A 22904-nucleotide genomic window follows, 5' to 3' on the forward strand; every position below is an offset into this window, starting at 1 on the left:
TTTGGTGGCATATTGTAATCACTTGGGTACCTTAAAAAATACTGATGCCCGGAACCCATCACTGCATGCCCTGATGGTACTTGGTGGCCTGGGCTGTGTTCCAGGCACAGGGATTTTTTTAAAGCTTCTCTGGTGATTCTAATGTGCAGCCAAGCCAAAGAAGTATCGCTTAGAACAGTGGACATGGGAGATAAATGTGACCCTTCTTTGTTGTTACCTTTCCCGTGGCTATAGTCTGTTTTCACAAGTTGAGTAAATTATCAACATCATCTTTAAAAAAAAAAAAAAAAGTAACTTGTTTTTCCCTTTTATTTTATTTTTTTTTAATTTTTTTTTTTTAATGTTTATTTATTTTTGAGACAGAGAGAGAGCATGAACAGGGGAGGGGCAGAGAGAGAGGGAGACACAGAATCTGAAACAGGCTCCAGGCTCTGAGCTGTCAGCATAGAGCCCGACACGGGGCTCAAACTCACGGACCGCGAGATCGTGACCTGAGCCGAAGTCAGCTGCTTAACCGACTGAGCCACCCAGGCGCCCCTTGTTTTTCTTTTAAATCGTAGTATCACCTACTAGATTAGGTTTTATTGACCTAATCTAAAGTAAAAGTGGGGGGAAAAAATTAGACCCTGACTTAAAATGTAGAAGAAAAGATGCATTGGTTTGTGTCCTTTCTTTCATTCCGGTAAAAAATGCAGGAAAGAAAAATCAGACTCCATGAGCTCATTGTATAGGGAAGGATGCATTGGATTTTGTGGTTGATTCTCAATTTTTCACATGCACCTTCATTATTACAGCCCCTTTTTCATCCTAGACCAGCCACCCTTTGTGCTGCACTAAAGCCTCAGCCACTGCTCCACCTTCTGGTTGGGACGCACGCGAGACTGTGCGGCTGTCATCCTCAAGTTGTAGAAAGACTAGAGGAAGAAGGGAAACAGTTGTTGAAGTCCAACTGTGTTTAGGCCTGTGCTAGGCATTTTATATAATTGGAAAGGTAAATTCCTTCTGCTACTGCAAAAATAAAAATAAAAATAAAACAAAGCTCTACCTCTCGGTAGAAACATTCCAAAGCCAGTGAAAGATAATTTTTGAGTCATCTGCATTAGTGCTCTTTTCCATCAACACAGAAAATTTAGAGCTGATTGTTCTTGCAGTCATCAGCATAAGGACAGTCAGTTCTGAGTACAAATAATTCTTGGAAAGAAAATACTTTTAACAAGAGCATCTGAAAATGTCCCCAAGTATAGATTTTATAAATTGAATCAGAGATTTACAGAATGCCGACACTAAAAGGGACTGGAGGGAGCAGTTCAACCTCCTCATTTCATAAATGGAAAAAAAATGAGGTTCAGTTATCAACAGAAGGTGACGTTTGTCTTTTACAACATAACAAGCTTCCAGCGATTCCCATTTTGTATATTTCTCACTGTTTACTATGGAAGAGGATAGGGTCAAACCATGTGCTGTTGAAGGACAGCACATTCAGAAATGAAGGCAGAAACTTACATAAAATTAGATGTTGAAACACCTTTTAAATACTAGGGTAGAAAAAGCTTATAATATTGGCAACAGAAAAGGTGCTGAAGAAAGACAATTTGGTAATTTAAAATTGCCAACGAATAAGTTAAATTTCCGTTGAAACGTAGCTTGTTAAAAAATTAAAGATGAAGGTTCATTTTTCTTTATCTTTTTTCCTCATTTTACTTTCATTGCTAATGCATACTCAATTAGGCTGTAGTGTGGTAATGAAGTCTTAGGAATGAGACTGCAAATCTAAACAGCAACTTACTAGCCGAATGATCTTCAACAAATTATTTAACTTCTCTGTGCCATAGCTTCCTCTATAAAATGGGATTGATAGAGTTGCTTCCTCACACGGTTGTGGTTAGGATTAATTGAGTTAATGTGCAGAACCTACTTAGAATAGTACTGGCCTAGAGTAAATGTAAGTATTTGTGGGTACTATTATACTATAGCTACTCTTACAATCCAGGTAAATCTTGAGAAGTACTAATCTCCAGTCTTAAAAATTAAATATATTCTTATGAGTTATGGAAACTCTTAAAATTCATAGCTATGCCAAATCGACATATAAAGCTCAACCAAGAAACACATAGTAGGTACCTAGTATTTGCAGACACCCGTGGAACTCACTGTCCTGCGTGGGCTCTGTGCTGTCATTGCCACCATTTCTAGAATCTGAGACAAGCTCAGGAATGTAGTTTACAGCTTAGCGTTGTCAGATAGACTCCTGAGCTGAGATCACAGCAGACAAACGGTTCATTGTTCATGCTCACATTTTCAAAAACCATTAAAAATGAGCACGTACTTGTTATGTGTATGTTTGAAATCAACAACAACAACCAAATGCAGTTATGAGTAAGGAGGCTGTTTGAAAACTAATTTTTACAAAAATTAAGCTTAGGATTTAGAGACCAATCAGGACAAAAATCATTTCACCAGAGTATACCTTTGATTGACTAAACTTTTTTTTTTTTTTTTTTTTTTTTTTTTTAGGAAGAAGAGCGTGTGCCCTTCACTACCTGGGGAAAATGTATCCGTATAACTCTCTGTGCAAGTGCTGTCTTATTCTGGGTAAATCAGTCACAGACTTTTTAATATCTAATTTTAAATATCCTGGAAACTGAAGGCATACTGGAAACTGGTAGTCTGATAGAGAGAAGTGTTTCCAGAGAACCACTCAGCCACCATGTGGAACAACTCTCAATATCTATCTGCTCACAGTGGTTCTTTCAGTTCCTTCCACCTCATCTGTTTAGATCAGATCAATGGTTCTGGATTTTCCATTTTCTGGTGAAGAGACCAAATGGGAGGCATTAAGAATTCTAAAATTTTCCGACGGTAATAGCTAAAATAAAATGTCTAGGAATAGCCTTAAAAGGATAATAGGAATTATCAGAAAAAACGTAAAAACTACTGAAAGATACAAAAGAAGACTTAAATTATTGTAGATAAAAAGATAATATACCTAGATTATCAGGACTTTTGAAATTAATTTGGGGTTTATTATTAATAAAGTCATATTAGTAATATAATAATTAGTAATATATCGAGAATTTTATTGGCTCAAAAATAGCCAAATTAGAAAATAGGACATGAAGCCCAGATATGGGACCTCCTATCATTAACAATACACAAGAAGGGAGGCATTATAAATCAGTGGGATAAGTAAAGATTATTTAATAAATGGTGACGGAACACTTGTTAGCTACTTGGGAGAGAAAGATGGAAACCATACTATTAACATATATTGTAATTCCAGAAACAATCAAAAGGTAACACCATAAACTAGAAATAAATATTGGTGAATATGTAATCTCTAGATATAAAAAGACTTTCTAAACATGACAGCAATGGAAGAAGTTTCAGAGGAAAATATTTAAAGATTTCCACACATCCAGGCACCTTGGTGGCTCAGTCAGTTAAGCATCCTATTTTGGCTCAGGTCATGATCTCACGGTCCATGAGTTTGAGCCCCACATCAGGCACTGTGCCAACAGCCTGCTTCTGATTCTCTCCCTCTCTCTCTGCCTCTCTCCCACTTGCACTTGCTCTCTCTCTCAAATAAATAAATAAACGTTAAAAAAAAAAAAAACCTTTAAAGATTTCCACACATCAGAAGCGTCCTAAGCTTAAAACAACAGAAGAAATTTTTGTTAACCAATAGGGCAAAGGTTTACTACATTCAATACATAAAAAGTCCAGATCACTTGTAACACCAAAGATCTCAAGAGCCAAGGAGGCAGAGAACATGAATACCCTTTCACAAAAGAAAAAACACCCTGGCAACTGTCAAGCCTCAATCCTAATTAAATCAGTGCACACTAAAATGAGATACAGTGTTTCACCTATCAGGTGATAAGGCTCAGTGTTTGTGAGGATGAAGTGCAGTCATCAGCTGCTCTCATACCTAAGCTATGAAAATTTTAAGCTGCTTCTGGCCTTCTTAGCAGTATGACAGTAAGTATCAAGAGTCAAAAATATTCATGTGCTTTAATCCACAATTCAGCATGTAAAAATTTTTAATCAGGAACTCTTTCAAAATGGTAAAAGTTAGTAAAGATTAGTTACATACAGATTTATTACAAATATATAATATATATATTTATTTATATACATTATTATCCAGTAAAATCCTGGACTGCGAATAACTTGTTCTGCAAGTGTTCCACAAGATGAGCATACATTTCTAATTTTAACTTGATAAACGAGGGATATCTTGCATTATGAGTAGAACATGATGCCAGACATCACATGATCACAACTGAGCCAATGGTTCTTGAAATTCGCTTTGATATGCAAGTGCTTTGAATTACAGGCACGTTTCTGGAACAAACTATGCTCTCAGACCAAGGTTTTACTGTGTATATATAAAATCTGAGCCAAAATACTCTACTTCTAATCCTTCATACAGTAGAATATAGTGCGGCCATAAGAAAGTATGTCCATGAAAATATTTGACGACATGTGAAAATGTTAGTTATGATAGGTTTAAGGAAAATACATAAAATATTTTTTAATATGCAAACAATGCATAGTTCTGAAGGAATTATGCCTGTATATAGTTAGTAGATACATTTTTCTGTTTTTTCCTTTATTTAAAAAAAATTTTTAATGTTTATTTATTTTGAGATAGAATGCGTGTGTGGGAGGGGCAGAGAGAGAGAATCCCAAGCAGATTCCACACTGTCAGCACAGAGCCCAATGTGAGGCTCAAACTCACAAAACTGAGATCATGACCTGGGCCAACCAAGATCAAGAGTCCGGTGCTTAACCAACTGAGCCACCCAGGTGCCCCTATAGTTAGGAGTCTTTCAATTATAGGTGACAGAAAATCAATCTCCAGTTGGTATAAACAACAATGATGACAACAAAATGAACCAATAAATGGTTCCTGTAACTAAAAATCTCGGGTCTGAGGTATGACTTCCATTAAGGATAGATACTGCAGCCCAGATGACATCAAGGGCTGTGTTTTGTTCTGTCATCATTCTCTGTTCACTGGTCTCCTGGCTTGGTGGGTGTAGGCACTACCTTATAGTCTCAAAATGGCTGCAAGATTCCAGATCTCACATTCCATTCAAAACAAGAGAGGTCTCTGTTAGCAGCTTCCTTTATTGACAAGCAAGCTTCTTTTTCCCATGGACACTAGCAGATCTCTCCTCACATCTCACTGAATTTTATTAAGATATTTCTCAATCCTTGAATCATTTGCTGAGGCCAATAGGATGAGACACCTATTTGCCTCAAACCAATCAGGATCTACCTGTAAACCCTAGGGGAGGAGGGGGTCAATCCAGCCCAAGCCATAGGACTGAAAATGGAGGAGAGATTATTCTCTCAAAGCACAATCTGGGTCTGCTTGTAAATCTGGGAACAGATTCAGGGCAGCAAACACAACCAGTGTCCAGTATAGAGTAATTTCAAATATTCCCTAATAAGCATATATTGAAGTTATAGCCGGAAAGATTCGTAAGGAACTTAAGAATGAAGATTCATAAGGACTTCCTTCTATGAAGAAATACTGAACCTGTCAAGTACCCTGAAGAAGTATGAAAACATGCCAAGTTTATAAAAGCTCTGAAAAGAATGAGAATTCATTTCATAAACCATGTAGGAAGCAGTGCCGTGTAGAGTTTAGTGTGACTCCAGAGTCTTGGAGTAACTCAGTTCTTTTCACTTATTAGTTGCTTAATTTGGGTCAAAGTCTTATTCTCTGTGTCTCTTTTTCTTTGTAAAAGATACAATACTACTTACCTCACAGGGCTGTTGAGGATTTTAAAAACATGTGCTGAGTTGAATAGTAAAATTAAAAATCTCAGCCATTATAATTAATAATTTAAAAATTATTATGGAGATATTTTAATTTTTTTTAATTTACTTTTTTTTGAGAGAGAGCGAGAGAGAGAGAGAGGAAGAGAATCCCAAGCAGGCTCCGCACAGACCCCGATGCAGGGCTTAAACCCACGAACCGTGACATCATGACCTGTGCCAAAGTCAGGAGTCAGACGCTCAACCGACTGAGCCACCCAGGCACCCTTATGGAGATATATATTTTTTAAATATGTACCATTTAGGGGCACCTGAGTGGTTCCATTGGTTGAGCAGCCAATGTTAATTTCAACTCAGGTCATGATCCCAGGGTCATGGGATGGAGCCCCATGTCAGGCTCCGTGCTCAGAATGGAACCTGCTTGGCATTCTCTCCCTCCCTCCCTCCCTCCCTCTCTCTCTCTCTCTCTCTCTCTCTCTCTCTCTCTCTCTCTCAAAAAATAAAATAAAGTAAAATATATACACTTTAAATGGCCCACATTTGTTGTTCTCAGAGAGGAAGACTGGATATACCTTCTCTAATACATTTTCTTCAGCCTTGGCGAATTTTCACATATACTCACACACATAAACATGTCATTCCTTTCACAAGCATTAAACCCTAACTGTAAGAAAGGAGATAATGAGAAAAATTATTGGGGGAAATATAATGCCTTCTGTACAAACTTTAAAAGTAAGAAAAACATCTTGTTAACACTTCAGCCTCCATAACCACAGCTCACATGTAATATAGTACTTTTCGTTTGCCTGGGCTTCATGTTCTAAGTGTTTTTACCTGGAGTAATTCATTAAATCCTCACAACAGTCCTGTAAGTTAGTTCCCATTAGGATCCTTCATTACGTGGGCAAAGAAGTTGAAGTCCCAAAGGTTAAGTGATTTGCACGAGGTCCCACAACTAGAGGCATATCTGGGATTCGAATGCAGGAACCTGGTTCCAGGACCCTGCCTGTTAATCACTCCCTTTACTGCTCTCCACAGGTGAAAACCAGCCTCTCTGTGTTGCTGTAAACAACATGGCAGGTTTTACTTGGCCCTGAAATTCACATTTTTTATAGCTTTTGTCTCTGGTAACAGTCTTCACAAGCAGTCAGACACATCGAGTACATGCTTTGGAGTAAGTCCAAGAAAGTAGATGTAGGGAAAACAGTTTAAACACGGAACCTTTAATGTGCATTACCCAGTGGCCGGAGAAGACGTGCCTAGGGAGGAAGTGACATCCTACCAACCATGTACAAACCGTGCTTCAGACCCCCTCACTGACACTGGTCTATGCAGTCAAAAACAACAGATGAGTGAAATGAATCTTGTGCAAAAGCAGGTAGGAATAACTGCCAGTTTCAGATCTTAAGATCCAAGGGGAGACGTGTGTGAAGCTTTCATCAGCAGATACCTATGGCCATTTCCACGTTTCCTCAGGGCACCTCTGCAGGCTCCCCGTCCTGTTCAGAATCTCACCTCCTGCAGGTGACCAAGACAACAGGTAGCACCTGCTGACCCTTGAACCAGGTGATCTGTTCTCTGCTGGAAGGAAACCTATCCCCTTCATGGATTACAACTGAGCAAAAACTTGAATGCATATCCTAAAGAATATCACTTTAGGATATCCCATCACTTCACACGTGCACCTTGTCCATTTGAGCATGGGGTTAATTTTTAAGTGTAAAAACACTATTAGTGAAGTAATAGTGCTATTAGTGAAGTGCTGTCTTTATTGTGCTTCCAGATCCTATTGATCATCGCCTCAGTTATTGGGATCATTGTCTACAGGCTCTCAGTGTTCATTGTATTTTCTGCAAAACTTCCCAAGAACTTTAATGGGACAGATCCAATCCAGAAGTACCTTACTCCACAGACGGCCACGTCTATCACTGCTTCCCTCATCAGCTTTATCATCATCATGATTTTGAACACCATATATGAAAAAGTAGCAATCATGATTACTAATTTTGGTAAGGTCCTATTATAGTTTAGGTCATTTCTAAGACATTTTTGGAACTGGGTGAGAAATAGAGACTGTCTCTTTTAGGCATTTCAATTTCCATATGTTACAAATTTTAGAAAATTTCAAGTGTAAACATATTTTATCTAACCTGTGTGGGAAATGAATTATCTACAGCTTTGCATTAGTAAAAGGGACAAAGCAAAGACAATCATTATAATGTCCAAGCTCTGTGTAAACAGATCAGTGCTGAATAATATTTTCAATTACATTAGATCACGTACCCTATTGTTGAAAGTAAATAGTCTCTTTATTACAAATAAGTGGAATAGGGTCATGGTTCCAGTGGCAAATATGCTCCTTTTTTGCTGAGAGGACAAGTAATCACAGTGTTGTGTGGCTTCCCCCCATGCTGTTCATATTAATATAGCTCTGTTCTCATCAGCTCCAGCTTTTGTAATAAATGTTTCTCTCTCTCTCTGGCTTGTATCCCAGGCAGCTGCTTCCTGGCCAGAGTTAAGCGCTCCCCACATGCTGCATATGCCTGGGTCATTCTCCGAATGGTCTGCTCAGTGGTCATCTTCTGAAAATGATCAGACTGATTTAAATTCTCAACCCGGAGGATGACCTGCTTCCTCTTCCCCAAATTCTCGTAACAAGTTCCCCCTTGTTTTGTTTGTTGTTTCAACAGTCCTACCTTATTGCAATTCAGGAAGACAAGAATATCATTTAGAAGGCTGTTCAAAAATAATTTTTTGTCCACTCAGACCTGAGAGAGAACAGCCTTTGCCCATTTGAAAACATTGGGCTTGTAAATTTTAAGGAACCCTTGAAGATTTTTGCCATGTGGGATATTGCATTCTTGGGGGAGGGGGCAGACTCTTGTAACAATGTGTGAACTTAACACAGCAGCTATATTAAGGAATTTAGAACAGCTTAAATGAAAACAGTGTGAATTGTATTTTTTTTAACATGTTAACTCATGTATCAGTGTCTTCGATTAGGGTCTCAAAGCTGTTCACAATTCTAAAATCTTGCCTTTATTTAACTACAGAACTCCCAAGGACCCAGACTGATTATGAGAACAGCCTGACCATGAAGATGTTCTTATTCCAGTTTGTCAACTACTATTCTTCATGTTTCTACATCGCATTCTTTAAGGGCAAATTTGTAGGTTATCCAGGAGACCCAGTCTATTGGCTGGGAAAATACAGAAATGAAGAGGTATGAGTATAGAACTGCAATCTCTTGACCGTTTAAGCTGCTTTGTGTTTTCTCCCAGTTGCCCAGTGAAGAGTTTCTTCACCGTATGTTCTTCAGATTCTTTTTGCCTCAGCAGAATAAATATCAGAAAAAAATAAAATTAATCCTTCTCAATTTCACGTTAGACCCATCTAAAATTTAAATGAGATTTTCTTTTTAATATTCCAGTGTGACCCAGGTGGCTGTCTCCTTGAACTGACGACACAGCTGACAATAATCATGGGAGGAAAAGCAATCTGGAATAACATACAAGAGGTGTTACTTCCGTGAGTATTAAGTCGTGTAATCTTGGGGATATGATAAGGGATGGGAGAGCCCACCCATCCAAATCATTTGCCTATGTGTTCACACAGCTGGATGCCTACCTCTAAAATGGAGTAAACTCTATTTAGTAAAAGTCTCCAGACAAGATGGTCCAACCAACGGTGTGAACGTATCCAGTTTTTAATAATTATGTTTTTAAAAAACCTACTTCTCTCTGTTTAACTTAAATCTCCATCTGCTACACTTTATGCGTATTAGCCCATTGTTGGTAGCTGACTGATCCCAGTCCATGGAGAGTTGGCCTTTTTTGGGACTATGAACTATTTCCCCTCACTTCTCAGGACTTTCTCCTCCCTTTATAGGATGGTTTAAAAATCAACAGTTGTGATTTGTTGAGTTCCTAGTGTATGCCAGCCACTTGTATTAAGTGCTTTGTAGATCTCTCTCATTTAATTTTTCAAACAATTCTTATTTTTATCTCCCTTATGCAAATGAAGATTCTTTGGCTTAAAGAGGTTAAATGATTTATCCACATTTGCCTTATCCATAAGAGGCTACTGTGGGATTCAAATCCAAGATCCTAGGACTCCAAATCCATGTGCTTTCAAGAAGAGCTGTTCTCTTGTGGTCCTAAGGCACCAGGATTACATAATGTTTTAAGAGATAATCATCTAAAATGATAACCACAAATGTTTTGACTTACCATTCTTTCCCTAAGAAATGAGAACAACAGATGTTGGTGTAGGTCACACTGTCCTTTTCAATTTTCACTGAAGCCCTATCCTGTATCAAAGCGAATAGTCCAGGGCCATCTCAATTTCTGCACATTTTCAGGGGGCTTATTATATTCATCTTTTATTGCTGCTGAACAGATTGCCACCAACTTAATGGTAATAGGACAATGAAAAAAAACCACAAAACAACACAGATTTAATATCTCACAGTTCTAGAAGTCACGAGTCTGACAGGGGTTTCAGTGGGCTAAAGTCAAGGTATTACCAGGGATGTGTTCCTTTCACAAGCCTCTAGGATGGATCTGTTTCTTTGCCTTTTCCAGCTTCTAGGTGTTGTCCACATTCCTTGGCTTAGGGCTTCTTTTCTCATCTCAAAGCCAGAAATATCGCGTGTCTCTGACTCTTCTGTAATCCCATCCCCCTCCCTCTCTCTTCCACCTTTATTGGCCCTGGTGATTACATTGGGTCCACCTGCATGATCCAGGAAACTATAAAAGTCCGCTCATTTGCAACCTTAATTCCTCCTTGCCATGTGACTTTAACATATCCATATGTTGTGGGGAGTAGGACGTGGACATTTGGGGAGGGGGGTACATTTTTCTGCATATCACACTTAACCTTTTCAAGATAATTTCTGACTCTGAGTTTCTGTGCTCACAAAACTTTTCATCTCCTTTCTGTGTCGCCTTCCACATCTGTACTTTTTGCTCATGCCAACCCAAAGGCAGAGTGTGGTCCCTCTCCTCAGTGTCCTCTAAAACCACTCACACAAGCAGTCTTTACTGACATTTGGGACACGGAGGCAGAAAAACAACTTTATTTTGAAATAAAAAACCTCCATCTTTTAAAAGTCTTTCACCTCACTATATAACTGGATTTTGTGTGTGTGTGTGTGTGTGTGTGAGAGAGAGAGAGAGAGAGAGAGAATGAAAGCGAGCACACGAGTAGGGGAGGGGCAGAGGGAGAGAGAGAATCCCAAGCAGGCTCCATGCTGAGCATTGAGCCCGACTCGGGGCTTGATCCCATAACCGTGATGAGATCATGACTGGAGCTGAAGTCAAGAGTCAGCCGCTCAACCGCTCAACCAACCAAGCCACCCAGGCGCCCCAGGCTTTGTAGGCTTCAGGCTCTGCTGCCTGTCTTTCCCCCACCACAGACAACTTCCCTCTCTTTCTTTCTCTTCCCTCCCCTAACTTCTCCTCTCTGTTCCCCATTACCAAGTTCCTGTTCTTTCTCTTTGCAGAGCCGTTAACCTCTTTTTTTCTTTTCTTTCTGTATTTGTAGAGCAGGAACCTTTAGGTATCAATGTGTCCTTCTAGATTTCTTCACCAGGCTCATCCTCCACCTTCAATGTAAAGTATCAGGGTCTGTCTTTAAACAGACACCCCCCTTTCCCACCCTAGCTCTCCCTTCTCCCCTCTCCCCCCTCATAAAAAAAGGGATTCTGGTCTTAGCTATAAAATTACTATTTTGGAGCCTTACAACTCAGTAAACAACCTTACCTTCACCGAGTTCATATTCAGATTTTTCCAAATGAGTAAAAGTAGGCCATGCACAAATATTGGGTTTATATATGAGAATAAATATATCAAATAGAGGAAAGGCTTAACTCAGATTATTAAAAAGCATTTTTCTGAAGGAAGTAGGCTAATTATTTAACACTAAATTTTGGTGACTAATTGGTTGTCAGTGAGCTATTTTCTGATTTCAAAACCATAGTGGGTGGGTGGCAGCGGGGGTTGGGGGGGGGAGTAGATTTCTTAAACTGGTACTAAGAAATTGGTATGAAATGAAACTTATTCACATGAAATATTTAAAAATAAAGGATGTATTATGTATCCGTGGTCTGTTTATACCTGCACTTCAAGTGCGACTACTGTCGCACATTATCGCGACCTGAACTTTTCATTTGGATATTTCTACTCCTGGCCTAAAATACTTAAGGGCAGTGTGTTTTGAGTTATCTTTCCCTTGTCTGAAAACTGGGAATGCTAGATGTTAGCACTTGAGAGAGCAACAGGGGCTCTTCTCATCTCTGCTTCTTTGCGTCTGGCTGCCAGCTTCCTTCTTTCTTTCTTCACACAAAGTGAAAGATCTATCAGTTATCCCTGCTACCCACAACTACCCTCACCCCCAAAATACACAGGGATGGAGAGAAAAGCCTTGTAAGTCGGTGACTGTTTTCACACTGTTAAAATATGTCAAAACGAACACAGTGAAATGAATGTCACCACAAACTTAACCTTCTTCCACCCCCACACCACCTGAGGTCCTTGGCAAGGACCCTTGGAGCAAACGGAGCAGCACATCTGGCACTGTGACCCAGCTTCCTTTTGGGGTCCCACTAGCACCTAAATCGGTAGCTCGTATTTAGTGGGCGTGCTCTAGTGTGAATGAGTGACTCTCATCCTTCAGATACAGCACATCAGCAAAGTAACAGAGTTGTTTGTTTGTACCCAGAAAGCAAGCTCAGAGCCCTTTGGCCTTCCCAGCCTCACTTAGTATTTTGATATTTGAGGCATTCCTGGGAATTCTGTTCCGTATTTGACAAAAGGCTGACATAATCCCTGCATTAAGCCATTCACTCTGGAGAAATTTATATGCTAAAATGTTAAGTAAAATAATTAAATATCCAGAATGCCAGTAGCACTGTTCTTTGGCATTTAGATGATGGAGGGCTGTAATTTTTATCCTTTATATGTTTTCTGTATTTTCTACAATGGGTATGCACTACTTAAAGCAGGAAAGTGAGCTATTACAAGGGAAACTATCCCTTCTCAAGATCTGATTTGGCTAGAGGATGAACCAGAGATACACTGAGAGAACCCTAGATACAGTTATCCCTCACTATCCATACTCACTCTTTACATTCAGGAACAGTAAAATAGATTCAGATAGTGAAGGATGCTTATAATCAAAATTAGCAAATGGAAATACTGTAGAATATTCTACACAGAAATTGTGATTATCTGTAGTATGTGGATTAAATATGATAAAGATACAAAGAGAAAATGAGGTGTAAAGTGCTTTATACCATGCTTTACACATAATAAGGACTTATGGAAGGGTAACCTTTTGCAATGCTGTTATTGCTAATGTGCATGGTAAATTCCTAAGAAAATTGTGTTGTAAACCCTGCTATCAGAAGAAAGATCCTACCCGTGTCTGGCGTCTGTATTTTTAAAAAGCTCTCTAAGTGATTCTCGTGTGCAGTCAAGATTGAGATCTCTGCACTAGAATCCATTATAACCCACTAGAAAACCCAAAAGACCACCAACAGTGATGGATGGATGACAGCCCAAGATTTCCTACTACAGATGAGTGGTTCAACTCAGGAAGACTGAACAAAAGGCTCAGAGCCTGGAGCTCAGAAAAGAAAGCTAGTCAGAAAGACTTCTAATATGACCTATTACAGGTGGAGGAAGGCAGTATCTTGAGAGAGGGAAGTACCAGCCGAGCCGGTCATGGGAGTGGTTGCCGGGACAGAGGTTCCATCCTCAGTCCAAATTGTAATGGATTTGGGGCCCTGATAGCAAAAGACCTGCTTCTCTGGGGCTTGGAGACGGTTCAGTCAAGAGGCTGAGGCTGGAAGTATGAAGCAGAGCCAAAAACAAAACAGTAGAAACCAGGAATCTCGTTGGATGTCCTGAAGGGTGATGGATGTGTCGTCGTTGATGCCACCTGGCTCACAAGGGTTCTGTCACGTGTAAAACTTCAGGTTCCCAGGCCATGCTTTAGACTTGACTGATGCCAGAGCTTCGGGTTGGGATACAGGAAATAGCACCAGCAACAAGCATTCTGGGCCATTCGAAGTGCTGACGTGAGATCCACCGATCCAAGCATTTTCGTCCCCTAGTCAGAATCCTAAGTAGCTTAGGCTGTATTTACAGTCGTCCTAGCCTCAGCCAGTTAGCCTGTACTGGACAAAAGAAAATCCCGTGAAGGGGGTTTTGGTGTGTTAGGAAATGTGCTAAATATTGTACCTGTTCTGAATTAGTTAATCCTGACAGAATTTTGTCCTGACAGGGTTTTATCACCCATTTTATTTGAACTTGACTGAAGTTAAATAGTAAGCATTGAAGTGTAGATTCACATTCAGGGGTGTCTGAGACCATGTCCCCTCCACTTTCCACAGCCGCCTGCTGTGTCCGTCATGTCATAGAAGAGAAAGAAATGGGAAAAGATTGTGAAACCAGGGGCACCGTCTGTTGTAGAGAAATCTCCCCTTTGTAAACCTCGGGGAGTGGTCAGTGAAGTTGACACAGACCAGCCAGCAGTGGGAAACCTAATAGTATAATGAGCTATTTGTAACGCGTATCTCCGCGGGGGGCATGGGGAGTGCACACCCACACAGGTGTGCGTGCAACACACACAGTTGTCTTTACAGTAGCGTGAGGCCTTCTCATTTCCTGAATTTGAAATCTGTACAAGTATATTGTTTAATCAGCCAAAGCTTGGCCCAGACATTTGTATTTGACGTTCTTTGCTGCTGTTGTGCCTCTTCTGGTGAACTCCACGAGTAGACCACAAGCCAGCTGTTGCCTTAGGGGACAACTGTTCTTCAGGCTACAGGTGCACACCTCATTTCACTGCCAGACTTCAATTTATTTTCAGGAAAAAGAGCCATAGAAAAGGGGGAAACATTTATTTGGAGGCTTTGAGAAAGAAAATAACATATAAGACAAGAGACGACTCTGTGGGGCCAGTGTCTGATAGAGCAGAGCACTAGGCTGTGTTTTCAGCCAGCTATGCACTGTGACTTTGAGGAGGCATTTTGCTTTTCTGGTCCTTGATTTGTTCAGCTTAACTAGGGTCTTGGACCTGTTTCATCTAAAATGAAAATACATCACTTTTCTCTCAGAGCCCTTCAATGGCTCCCTGTTTCCCCCAGAGTAGAAAATGCCCAGATCTCCACAGTGGTCTCTTAGGCTCCCCACTCCTCAAAACTTCCAGCCTGGTTTCCTGCTAGGCCTGGACCACACCAGGCTCCATGCTGTCTGTCAGATGTAGGAGGCCTGTTCCTGCCTCTGGGTCCTGTAGTTGCTGTTTTCTCTGCCTCTTCATATTTTTATTCAAATGTCACTCTTGGTGAGAGCCCTTCCCTGCCACCGCCCCACTCCCCTACCACAAATGCCAACACTCCACTCCTTACTCTGCTTCAATCTTCTCCAGGGCACTGTTACCAGCTTGCATACCATGTCTGTCTTCATTTTATTTTCTCTGGTGACTTCATTCTGGAAAGACCATTGTGGATAATGGTAGGGAAATGGGGGAAAAAATAAAGTTGATCAAATGAAAGTCTTTTTAAAAACTAACTGTCCTTGGGGCACCCGGGTGGCTCAGTCATTTGAGCATCCAACTTCAGCTCAGGTCATGATCTCATGGCTCCAGAGTTCAAGCCCCACATCAGGCCCTGGTGTCAGTTCAGAGCCTGCTTCAGATCCTCTGTCTCCCTCGTGCCCCACTCGTGTACAGACATGCGCGCGCTCGCTCTCTCTCTCTCTCTCTCTCTCTCAAAAATAAAATAAAAACATTTAAAAAATCAACTGTCCACGTGGAAAGGAGCTGGGAGAAAAAAATAATAGCAGTTACGATCTTAAAACTCAGTACATAGTGCTGCTTTTCAAAATACTTTCAGGTAAAGAAGAAGGAACAAAAAGAAATTTAGCATGAAACCAAGAAATTAATTTCTTGGGAGGATTATGTGTTTAGCTTGAGATATCTGCAAAGTAATTGGATAATATTCTAATTGATAGTTTGATCTTTTTGGCAGCTGGGTCAAGAACCTGATTGGACGATGCCGCACAGTTTCCAGAGCAGAAAAGATAGCCCCGCGATGGGAACAAGACTACCACCTGCAGCCCATGGGCAAACTGGGATTGTTTTATGAATATCTTGAAATGAGTAAGTCCTTACTGAAGTTTTAGTTGATATAAAAATTAGATTGGAGCATGTTTTGGATCCCACATAATTACCTGGCATATTGAAATGAAGAGAAGCATGTTTTTCTCCACTAGATCAAAGTACACAGTCAGGCTTTCAGATAAGGTGACTGTGTGGATCCTTGTCAATATGTATGTTGTACAAAGCTAAAGATTTATTACGAAGCAGTGGACTGGAATATTTGTTGAGATACCTCCTCACCATCCTCAGAGCACTCTAACCATGTTGTCTGAGAATGAACTCAGAACTATTATTAGAGGTGATTCAGCTTGTGCTGGAGTCCACGCAGGCACAGCTGTTGGCCGATACACTTCTGAATGAGTCATTGAAGCAAGCCTGGACAGAGAGCCTGTAGGCACATGCTGTTTCGTGGCAGGCAGGATCACAGGGTTCCCCTCTGACACCTCCCACCTGCCTGTAACAGCATCTCTATTTCTTCTGGCCCACGGTTTCTGCCTGGTTCTTTGACCTCATGGATAATCACTGGCTTGAATTCAGAACCATTTTGCTGGTTTGGGATTAAGAAGTTAGCACAGGTCCCCTCCTTCTTGAATGCTTTGTCCACTTGTGCAGTATTTGCTTGGGCTCTGTTTCTGTTCATTGGACTTGACCCTGAGCTCTTAGGTGCCTTTAAGTGGACACATCTCAAAACAGATTTCCAGAGGAAACACCATCTTTTCTATTATGCATAACACACTTTTATCTTATTAGGAGGCTAACGATTTATGTGTTTTAGATCTGTGCCCTTTCAGCTAACCATTGCACTGAACTATAATTTTTTTCAGCTTAGGGGATTAGGAAAGGAGGCAGAACATTTTGGCTGACAGGCTGTGCATTTATGCAGAGGGGTTTGTATGTTTGCAAAGATACCCCTTTGCAGTTCCTGTTTACAAGTCTGCAGATAGAGGATGGTTTTTATTAAATCACATTCTATATATAAAATAATTGCTTTTAAAAATATACATGAAACATGGAAACACATCTGCTTCTTTCAGTGAGTGAAAGGTTCATCTTGTAGCACCTTCAGTCAACAATACTTTGCAGCCTGGAGTTTGATTTAAATTTCATTTTTGCTTTTGTTAGGTTTCGGGACCAGGTTCGTTTAAGGGTGTAGCTTCAGTACATAACGTAGAAGCTCTATTTATTTATTTATTCTGTTAATTTCCAAAAGAACTGTAAGAAAATTACCTCTGATTCCAAAATGAGTCATAATTGTAAATATTTCTTATTGGAGCTATTATCAGCATTAATAACAACAACATTCTGGGGCAGAATATCATTTGTTATTTTAGCACTGAAAACATACCTTGAAAAAATAGAGTTATTTTTCTGTAGTTGATTAGTCAAATAAAGAGCATTGTGAGAAAAAGTTATAGGAAAAGGTTGTGCTTTGGGGAGAAATTGGTATGACTTTTAGAGTTTCATAGTCTCATTAAAGTAGTTACCAACAAAATAATTCGGCTTCATCCCACCCTACAAGAAAGGATAGAATAACGACTATTACAGAGATATTTTTTAGATTTATTAAATTGTTTTCCTATTATCTAAATAATACCTAATGAATTAGAAAAATTAATTTTTGAAAGCAGTCTGTTCCATATTCAATACCAGAGTGAAACTATTTTTTGTTATTTTACTTTGTGAGAGAGAGAATTTCCAAGTGCCTCTTGAATTATTTTTGTTCCTCTAAAATAAATATAGAGTGCCTTTGTCGATAGCCTCATTATAGTTTCCTCCTGCTTCTTCCCATATTCATTAATGACACCACCATCTACCTTCTTAATTATGCCTCCTAGCTGCTGAAGCCAAACATCTTCTGGCAAATGAGCCTGGAGCCTTGTATCCAACCACCAGCTCTAGTCCCCTCTGCCCAGTGGAGGGGACTAGATCTCCCTTCTGCCTGAAACACCATTCTCTTCTCTACCTGAAGAACTCCTGCCAAGCCTCAGTAGTAACCCTCAGCTTTTCACACAGATTTGCCGCTCTTTTCTGTAGGCATTAATAGTACTTGATTCCTGGAGGTTCCGGAAGATGGCGGCGTAGGAGGACGCGGGGCTCACAGCGCGTCCTGCCGATCACTTAGATTCCACCTACACCTGCCTAAAGAACCCAGAAAACCGCCAGAGGATTAGCAGAAGGGAGTCTCCGGAGTCAAGCGCAGACTAGAGGCCCACGGAAGAGGGTAGGAAGGGCGGCGAGGCGGTGCGCGCTCCACGGCCTGGCGGGAGGGAGCCGGGGCGGAGGGGCGGCTCGCCGGCCAAGCAGAGCCCCCGAGTCTGGCTGGCAAAAGCGGAGGGGCCGGACGGACTGTGTTCCGACAGCAAGCGCGACTTAGCGTCTGGGAGGTCATAAGTTAACAGCTCTGCTCGGAAAGCGGGAAGGCTGGAGGACAAAGGGAGGGAGAGCTGCTGAGCCCCCGGACGGCAGAGCTCAGCTTGGCGGGGAACAAAGGCGCCAGCGCCATCTCCCCCGCCCATCCCCCAGCCAAAATCCCAAAGGGAACCAGTTCCTGCCAGGGAACTTGCTCGCTCCGCGCAAACACCCAACTCTGTGCTTCTGCGGAGCCAAACCTCCGGCAGCGGATCTGACTCCCTCCCGCTGCCACAGGGCTCCTCCTGAAGTGGATCACCTAAGGAGAAGCCAGCTAAGCCTGCCCCTCCTGCCCCTGTGCACCTTGCCTACCCACCCCAGCTAATACGCCAGATCCCCAGCAACACAAGCCTGGCAGTGTGCAAGTAGCCCAGACGGGACACGCCACCCCACAGTGAATCCCGCCCCTAGGAGAGAGGAAGAGAAGGCACACACCAGTCTGACTGTGGCCCCAGCGGTGGGCTGGGGGCAGACATCGGGTCGGACTGCGGCCCCGCCCACTAACTCCAGTTATACACCACAGCACAGGGGAAGTGCCCTGCAGGTCCTCACCACGCCAGGGACTCTCCAAAATGACCAAACGGAAGAATTCCCCTCAGAAGAATCTCCAGGAAATAACAACAGCTAATGAAATGATCAAAAAGGATTTAAATAATATAACAGAAAGTGAATTTAGAATAATAGTCATAAAATTAATCGCTGGGCTTGAAAACAGTATACAGGACAGCAGAGAATCTCTTGCCACAAAGATCGAGGGACTAAGGAACAGTCACGAGGAGCTGAAAAACGCTTTAAACGAAATGCAAAACAAAATGGAAACCACGATGGCTCGGCTTGAAGAGGCAGAGGAGAGAATAGGTGAACTAGAAGATAAAGTTATGGAGAAAGAGGAAGCTGAAAGAAAGAGAGATAAAAAAATCCAGGAGTATGAGGGGAAAATTAGAGAACTAAGTGATACACTAAAAACAAATAATATACGCATAATTGGTATCCCAGAGGAGGAAGAGAGAGGGAAGGGTGCTGAAGGGGTACTTGAACAAATTATAGCTGAGAACTTCCCTGAACTGGGGAAGGAAAAAGGCATTGAAATCCAAGAGGCACAGAGAACTCCCTTCAGACGTAACTTGAATCGATCTTCTGCACGACATATCATAGTGAAACTGGCAAAATACAAGGATAAAGAGAAAATTCTGAAAGCAGCAAGGGATAAACGTGCCCTCACATATAAAGGGAGACCTATAAGACTCGTGACTGATCTCTTCTTTGAAACTTGGCAGGCCAGAAAGGCTTGGCACGATATCTACAGTGTGCTAAACAGAAAAAATATGCAGCCGAGAATCCTTTATCCAGCAAGTCTGTCATTTAGAATAGAAGGAGAGATAAAGGTCTTCCCAAACAAACAAAAACTGAAGGAATTTGTCACCACGAAACCAGCCCTACAAGAGATCCTAAGGGGGATCCTGTGAGACAAAGTACCAGAGACATCACTATAAGCATAAAACATACAGACATCACAATGACTCTAAACCCATATCTTTCTATAATAACACTGAATGTAAATGGATTAAATGCGCCAACTAAAAGACATAGGGTATCAGAATGGATAAAAAAACAAGACCCATCTATTTGCTGTCTACAAGAGACTCATTTTAGATCTGAGGACACCTTTAGATTGAGAGTGAGGGGATGGAGAACTATCTATCATGCTCCTGGAAGCCAAAAGAAAGCTGGAGTAGCCATACTTATATCAGACAAACTAGACTTTAAATTAAAGGCTGTAACAAGAGATGAAGAAGGGCATTATATAATAATCACAGGGTCTATCCACCAGGAAGAGCTAACTATTATAAATGTCTATGCGCCAAATACCCGAGACCCCAGATATATAAAACAATTACTCATAAACATAAGCAACCTTATTGATAAGAATGTGGTCATTGCAGGGGACTTTAACACCCCACTTACAGAAATGGATAGATCATCTAGACACACAGTCAATAAAGAAACAAGGGCCCTGAATGATACATTGGATCAGATGGACTTGACAGATATATTTAGAACTCTGCATCCCAAAGCAACAGAATATACTTTCTTCTCGAGTGCACATGGAACATTCTCCAAGAAAGATCATATACTGGGTCACAAAACAGCCCTTCATAAGTTTACAAGAATTGAAATTATACCATGCATACTTTCAGACCACAATGCTATGAAGCTTGAAATCAACCACAGGAAAAAGTCTGGAAAACCTCCAAAAGCATGGAGGTTAAAGAACACCCTACTAACGAATGAGTGGGTCAACCAGGCAATTAGAGAAGAAATTAAAATATATATGGAAACAAACGAAAATGAAAATACAACAATCCAAACGCTTTGGGATGCAGCGAAGGCAGTCCTGAGAGGAAAATACATTGCAATCCAGGCCTATCTCAAGAAACAAGAAAAATCCCAAATACAAAATCTAACAGCACACCTAAAGGAAATAGAAGCAGAACAGCAAAGGCAGCCTAAACCCAGCAGAAGAAGAGAAATAATAAAGATCAGAGCAGAAATAAACAATATAGAATCTAAAAAAACTGTAGAGCAGATCAACGAAACCAAGAGTTGGTTTTTTGAAAAAATAAACAAAATTGACAAACCTCTAGCCAGGCTTCTCAAAAAGAAAAGGGAGATGACCCAAATAGATAAAATCATGAATGAAAATGGAATGATTACAACCAATCCCTCAGAGATACAAACAATTATCAGGGAATACTATGAAAAATTATATGCCAGCAAATTGGACAACCTGGAAGAAATGGACAAATTTCTAAACACCCACACTCTTCCAAAACTCAATCAGGAGGAAATAGAAAGCTTGAACAGACCCATAACCAGCGAAGAAATTGAATCGGTTATCAAAAATCTCCCAACAAATAAGAGTCCAGGACCAGATGGCTTCCCAGGGGAGTTCTACCAGACATTTAAAGCAGAGATAATACCTATCCTTCTCAAGCTATTCCAAGAAATAGAAAGGGAAGGAAAACTTCCAGACTCATTCTATGAAGCCAGTATTACTTTGATTCCTAAACCAGACAGAGACCCAGTAAAAAAAGAGAACTACAGGCCAATATCCCTGATGAATATGGATGCAAAAATTCTTAATAAGATACTAGCAAATCGAATTCAACAGCATATAAAAAGAATTATTCACCATGATCAAGTGGGATTCATTCCTGGGATGCAGGGCTGGTTCAACATTCGCAAATCGATCAACGTGATACATCACATTAACAAAAAAAAAGAGAAGAACCATATGATCCTGTCAATCGATGCAGAAAAGGCCTTTGACAAAATCCAGCACCCTTTCTTAATAAAAACCCTTGAGAAAGTCGGGATAGAAGGAACATACTTAAAGATCATAAAGGCCATTTATGAAAAGCCCACAGCTAACATCATCCTCAACGGGGAAAAACTGAGAGCTTTTTCCCTGAGATCAGGAACACGACAGGGATGCCCACTGTCACCGCTGTTGTTTAATATAGTGCTGGAAGTTCTAGCCTCAGCAATCAGACAACAAAAGGAAATCAAAGGCATCAAAATTGGCAAAGATGAAGTCAAGCTTTCGCTTTTTGCAGATGACATGATATTATACATGGAAAATCCGATAGACTCCACCAAAAGTCTGCTAGAACTGATACATGAATTCAGCAAAGTTGCAGGATACAAAATCAATGTACAGAAATCAGTTGCATTCTTATACACTAACAATGAAGCAACAGAAAGACAAATGAAGAAACTGATCCCATTCACAATTGCACCAAGAAGCATAAAATACCTAGGAATAAATCTAACCAAAGATGTAAAAGATCTGTATGCTGAAAACTATAGAAAGCTTATGCAGGTAATTGAAGAAGATATAAAGAAATGGAAAGACATTCCCTGCTCATGGATTGGAAGAATAAATATTGTCAAAATGTCAATACTACCCAAAGCTATCTACACATTCAATGCAATCCCAATCAAAATTGCACCAGCATTCTTCTCGAAACTAGAACAAGCAATCCTAAAATTCATATGGAACCACAAAAGGCCCCGAATAGCCAAAGTAATTTTGAAGAAGAAGACCAAAGCAGGAGGCATCACAATCCCAGACTTTAGCCTCTACTACAAAGCTGTCATCATCAAGACAGCATGGTATTGGCATAAAAACAGACACACAGACCAATGGAATAGAATAGAAACCCCAGAACTAGACCCACAAACGTATGCCCAACTCATCTTTGACAAAGCAGGAAAGAACATCCAATGGAAAAAAGACAGTCTCTTTAACAAATGGTGCTGGGAGAACTGGACAGCAACATGCAGAAGGTTGAAACTAGACCACTTTCTCACACCATTCACAAAAATAAACTCAAAATGGATAAAGGACCTGAATGTGAGACAGGAAACCATCAAAACCTTAGAGGAGAAAGCAGGAAAAGACCTCTCTGACCTCAGCCGTAGCAATCTCTTACTCGGCACATCCCCAAAGGCAAGGGAATTAAAAGCAAAAGTGAATT

General features: G+C 40.7%; 1 protein-coding gene across 2 annotated transcripts in view; it reads left to right on the forward strand.

Moving 5' to 3' along the window:
- Nucleotides 1-22904, forward strand: part of ANO6 (anoctamin 6) — a 200186-nt gene that overhangs the window by 156042 nt on the left and 21240 nt on the right. For both annotated transcript variants that reach the window (XM_078449926.2, XM_078449927.2), the window contains 5 exons: nt 2515-2592; nt 7574-7799; nt 8844-9013; nt 9221-9318; nt 15824-15954. In XM_078449926.2, the coding sequence (XP_078306052.1) occupies nt 2515-2592; nt 7574-7799; nt 8844-9013; nt 9221-9318; nt 15824-15954 (703 nt within the window). The remainder of the gene's footprint in view (nt 1-2514; nt 2593-7573; nt 7800-8843; nt 9014-9220; nt 9319-15823; nt 15955-22904) is intronic.

This window comes from Panthera onca, chromosome B4 (assembly GCF_046562875.1).
Source record: "Panthera onca isolate mPanOnc1 chromosome B4, mPanOnc1 haplotype 2, whole genome shotgun sequence".
Lineage (NCBI taxonomy): Eukaryota > Metazoa > Chordata > Mammalia > Carnivora > Felidae > Panthera > Panthera onca.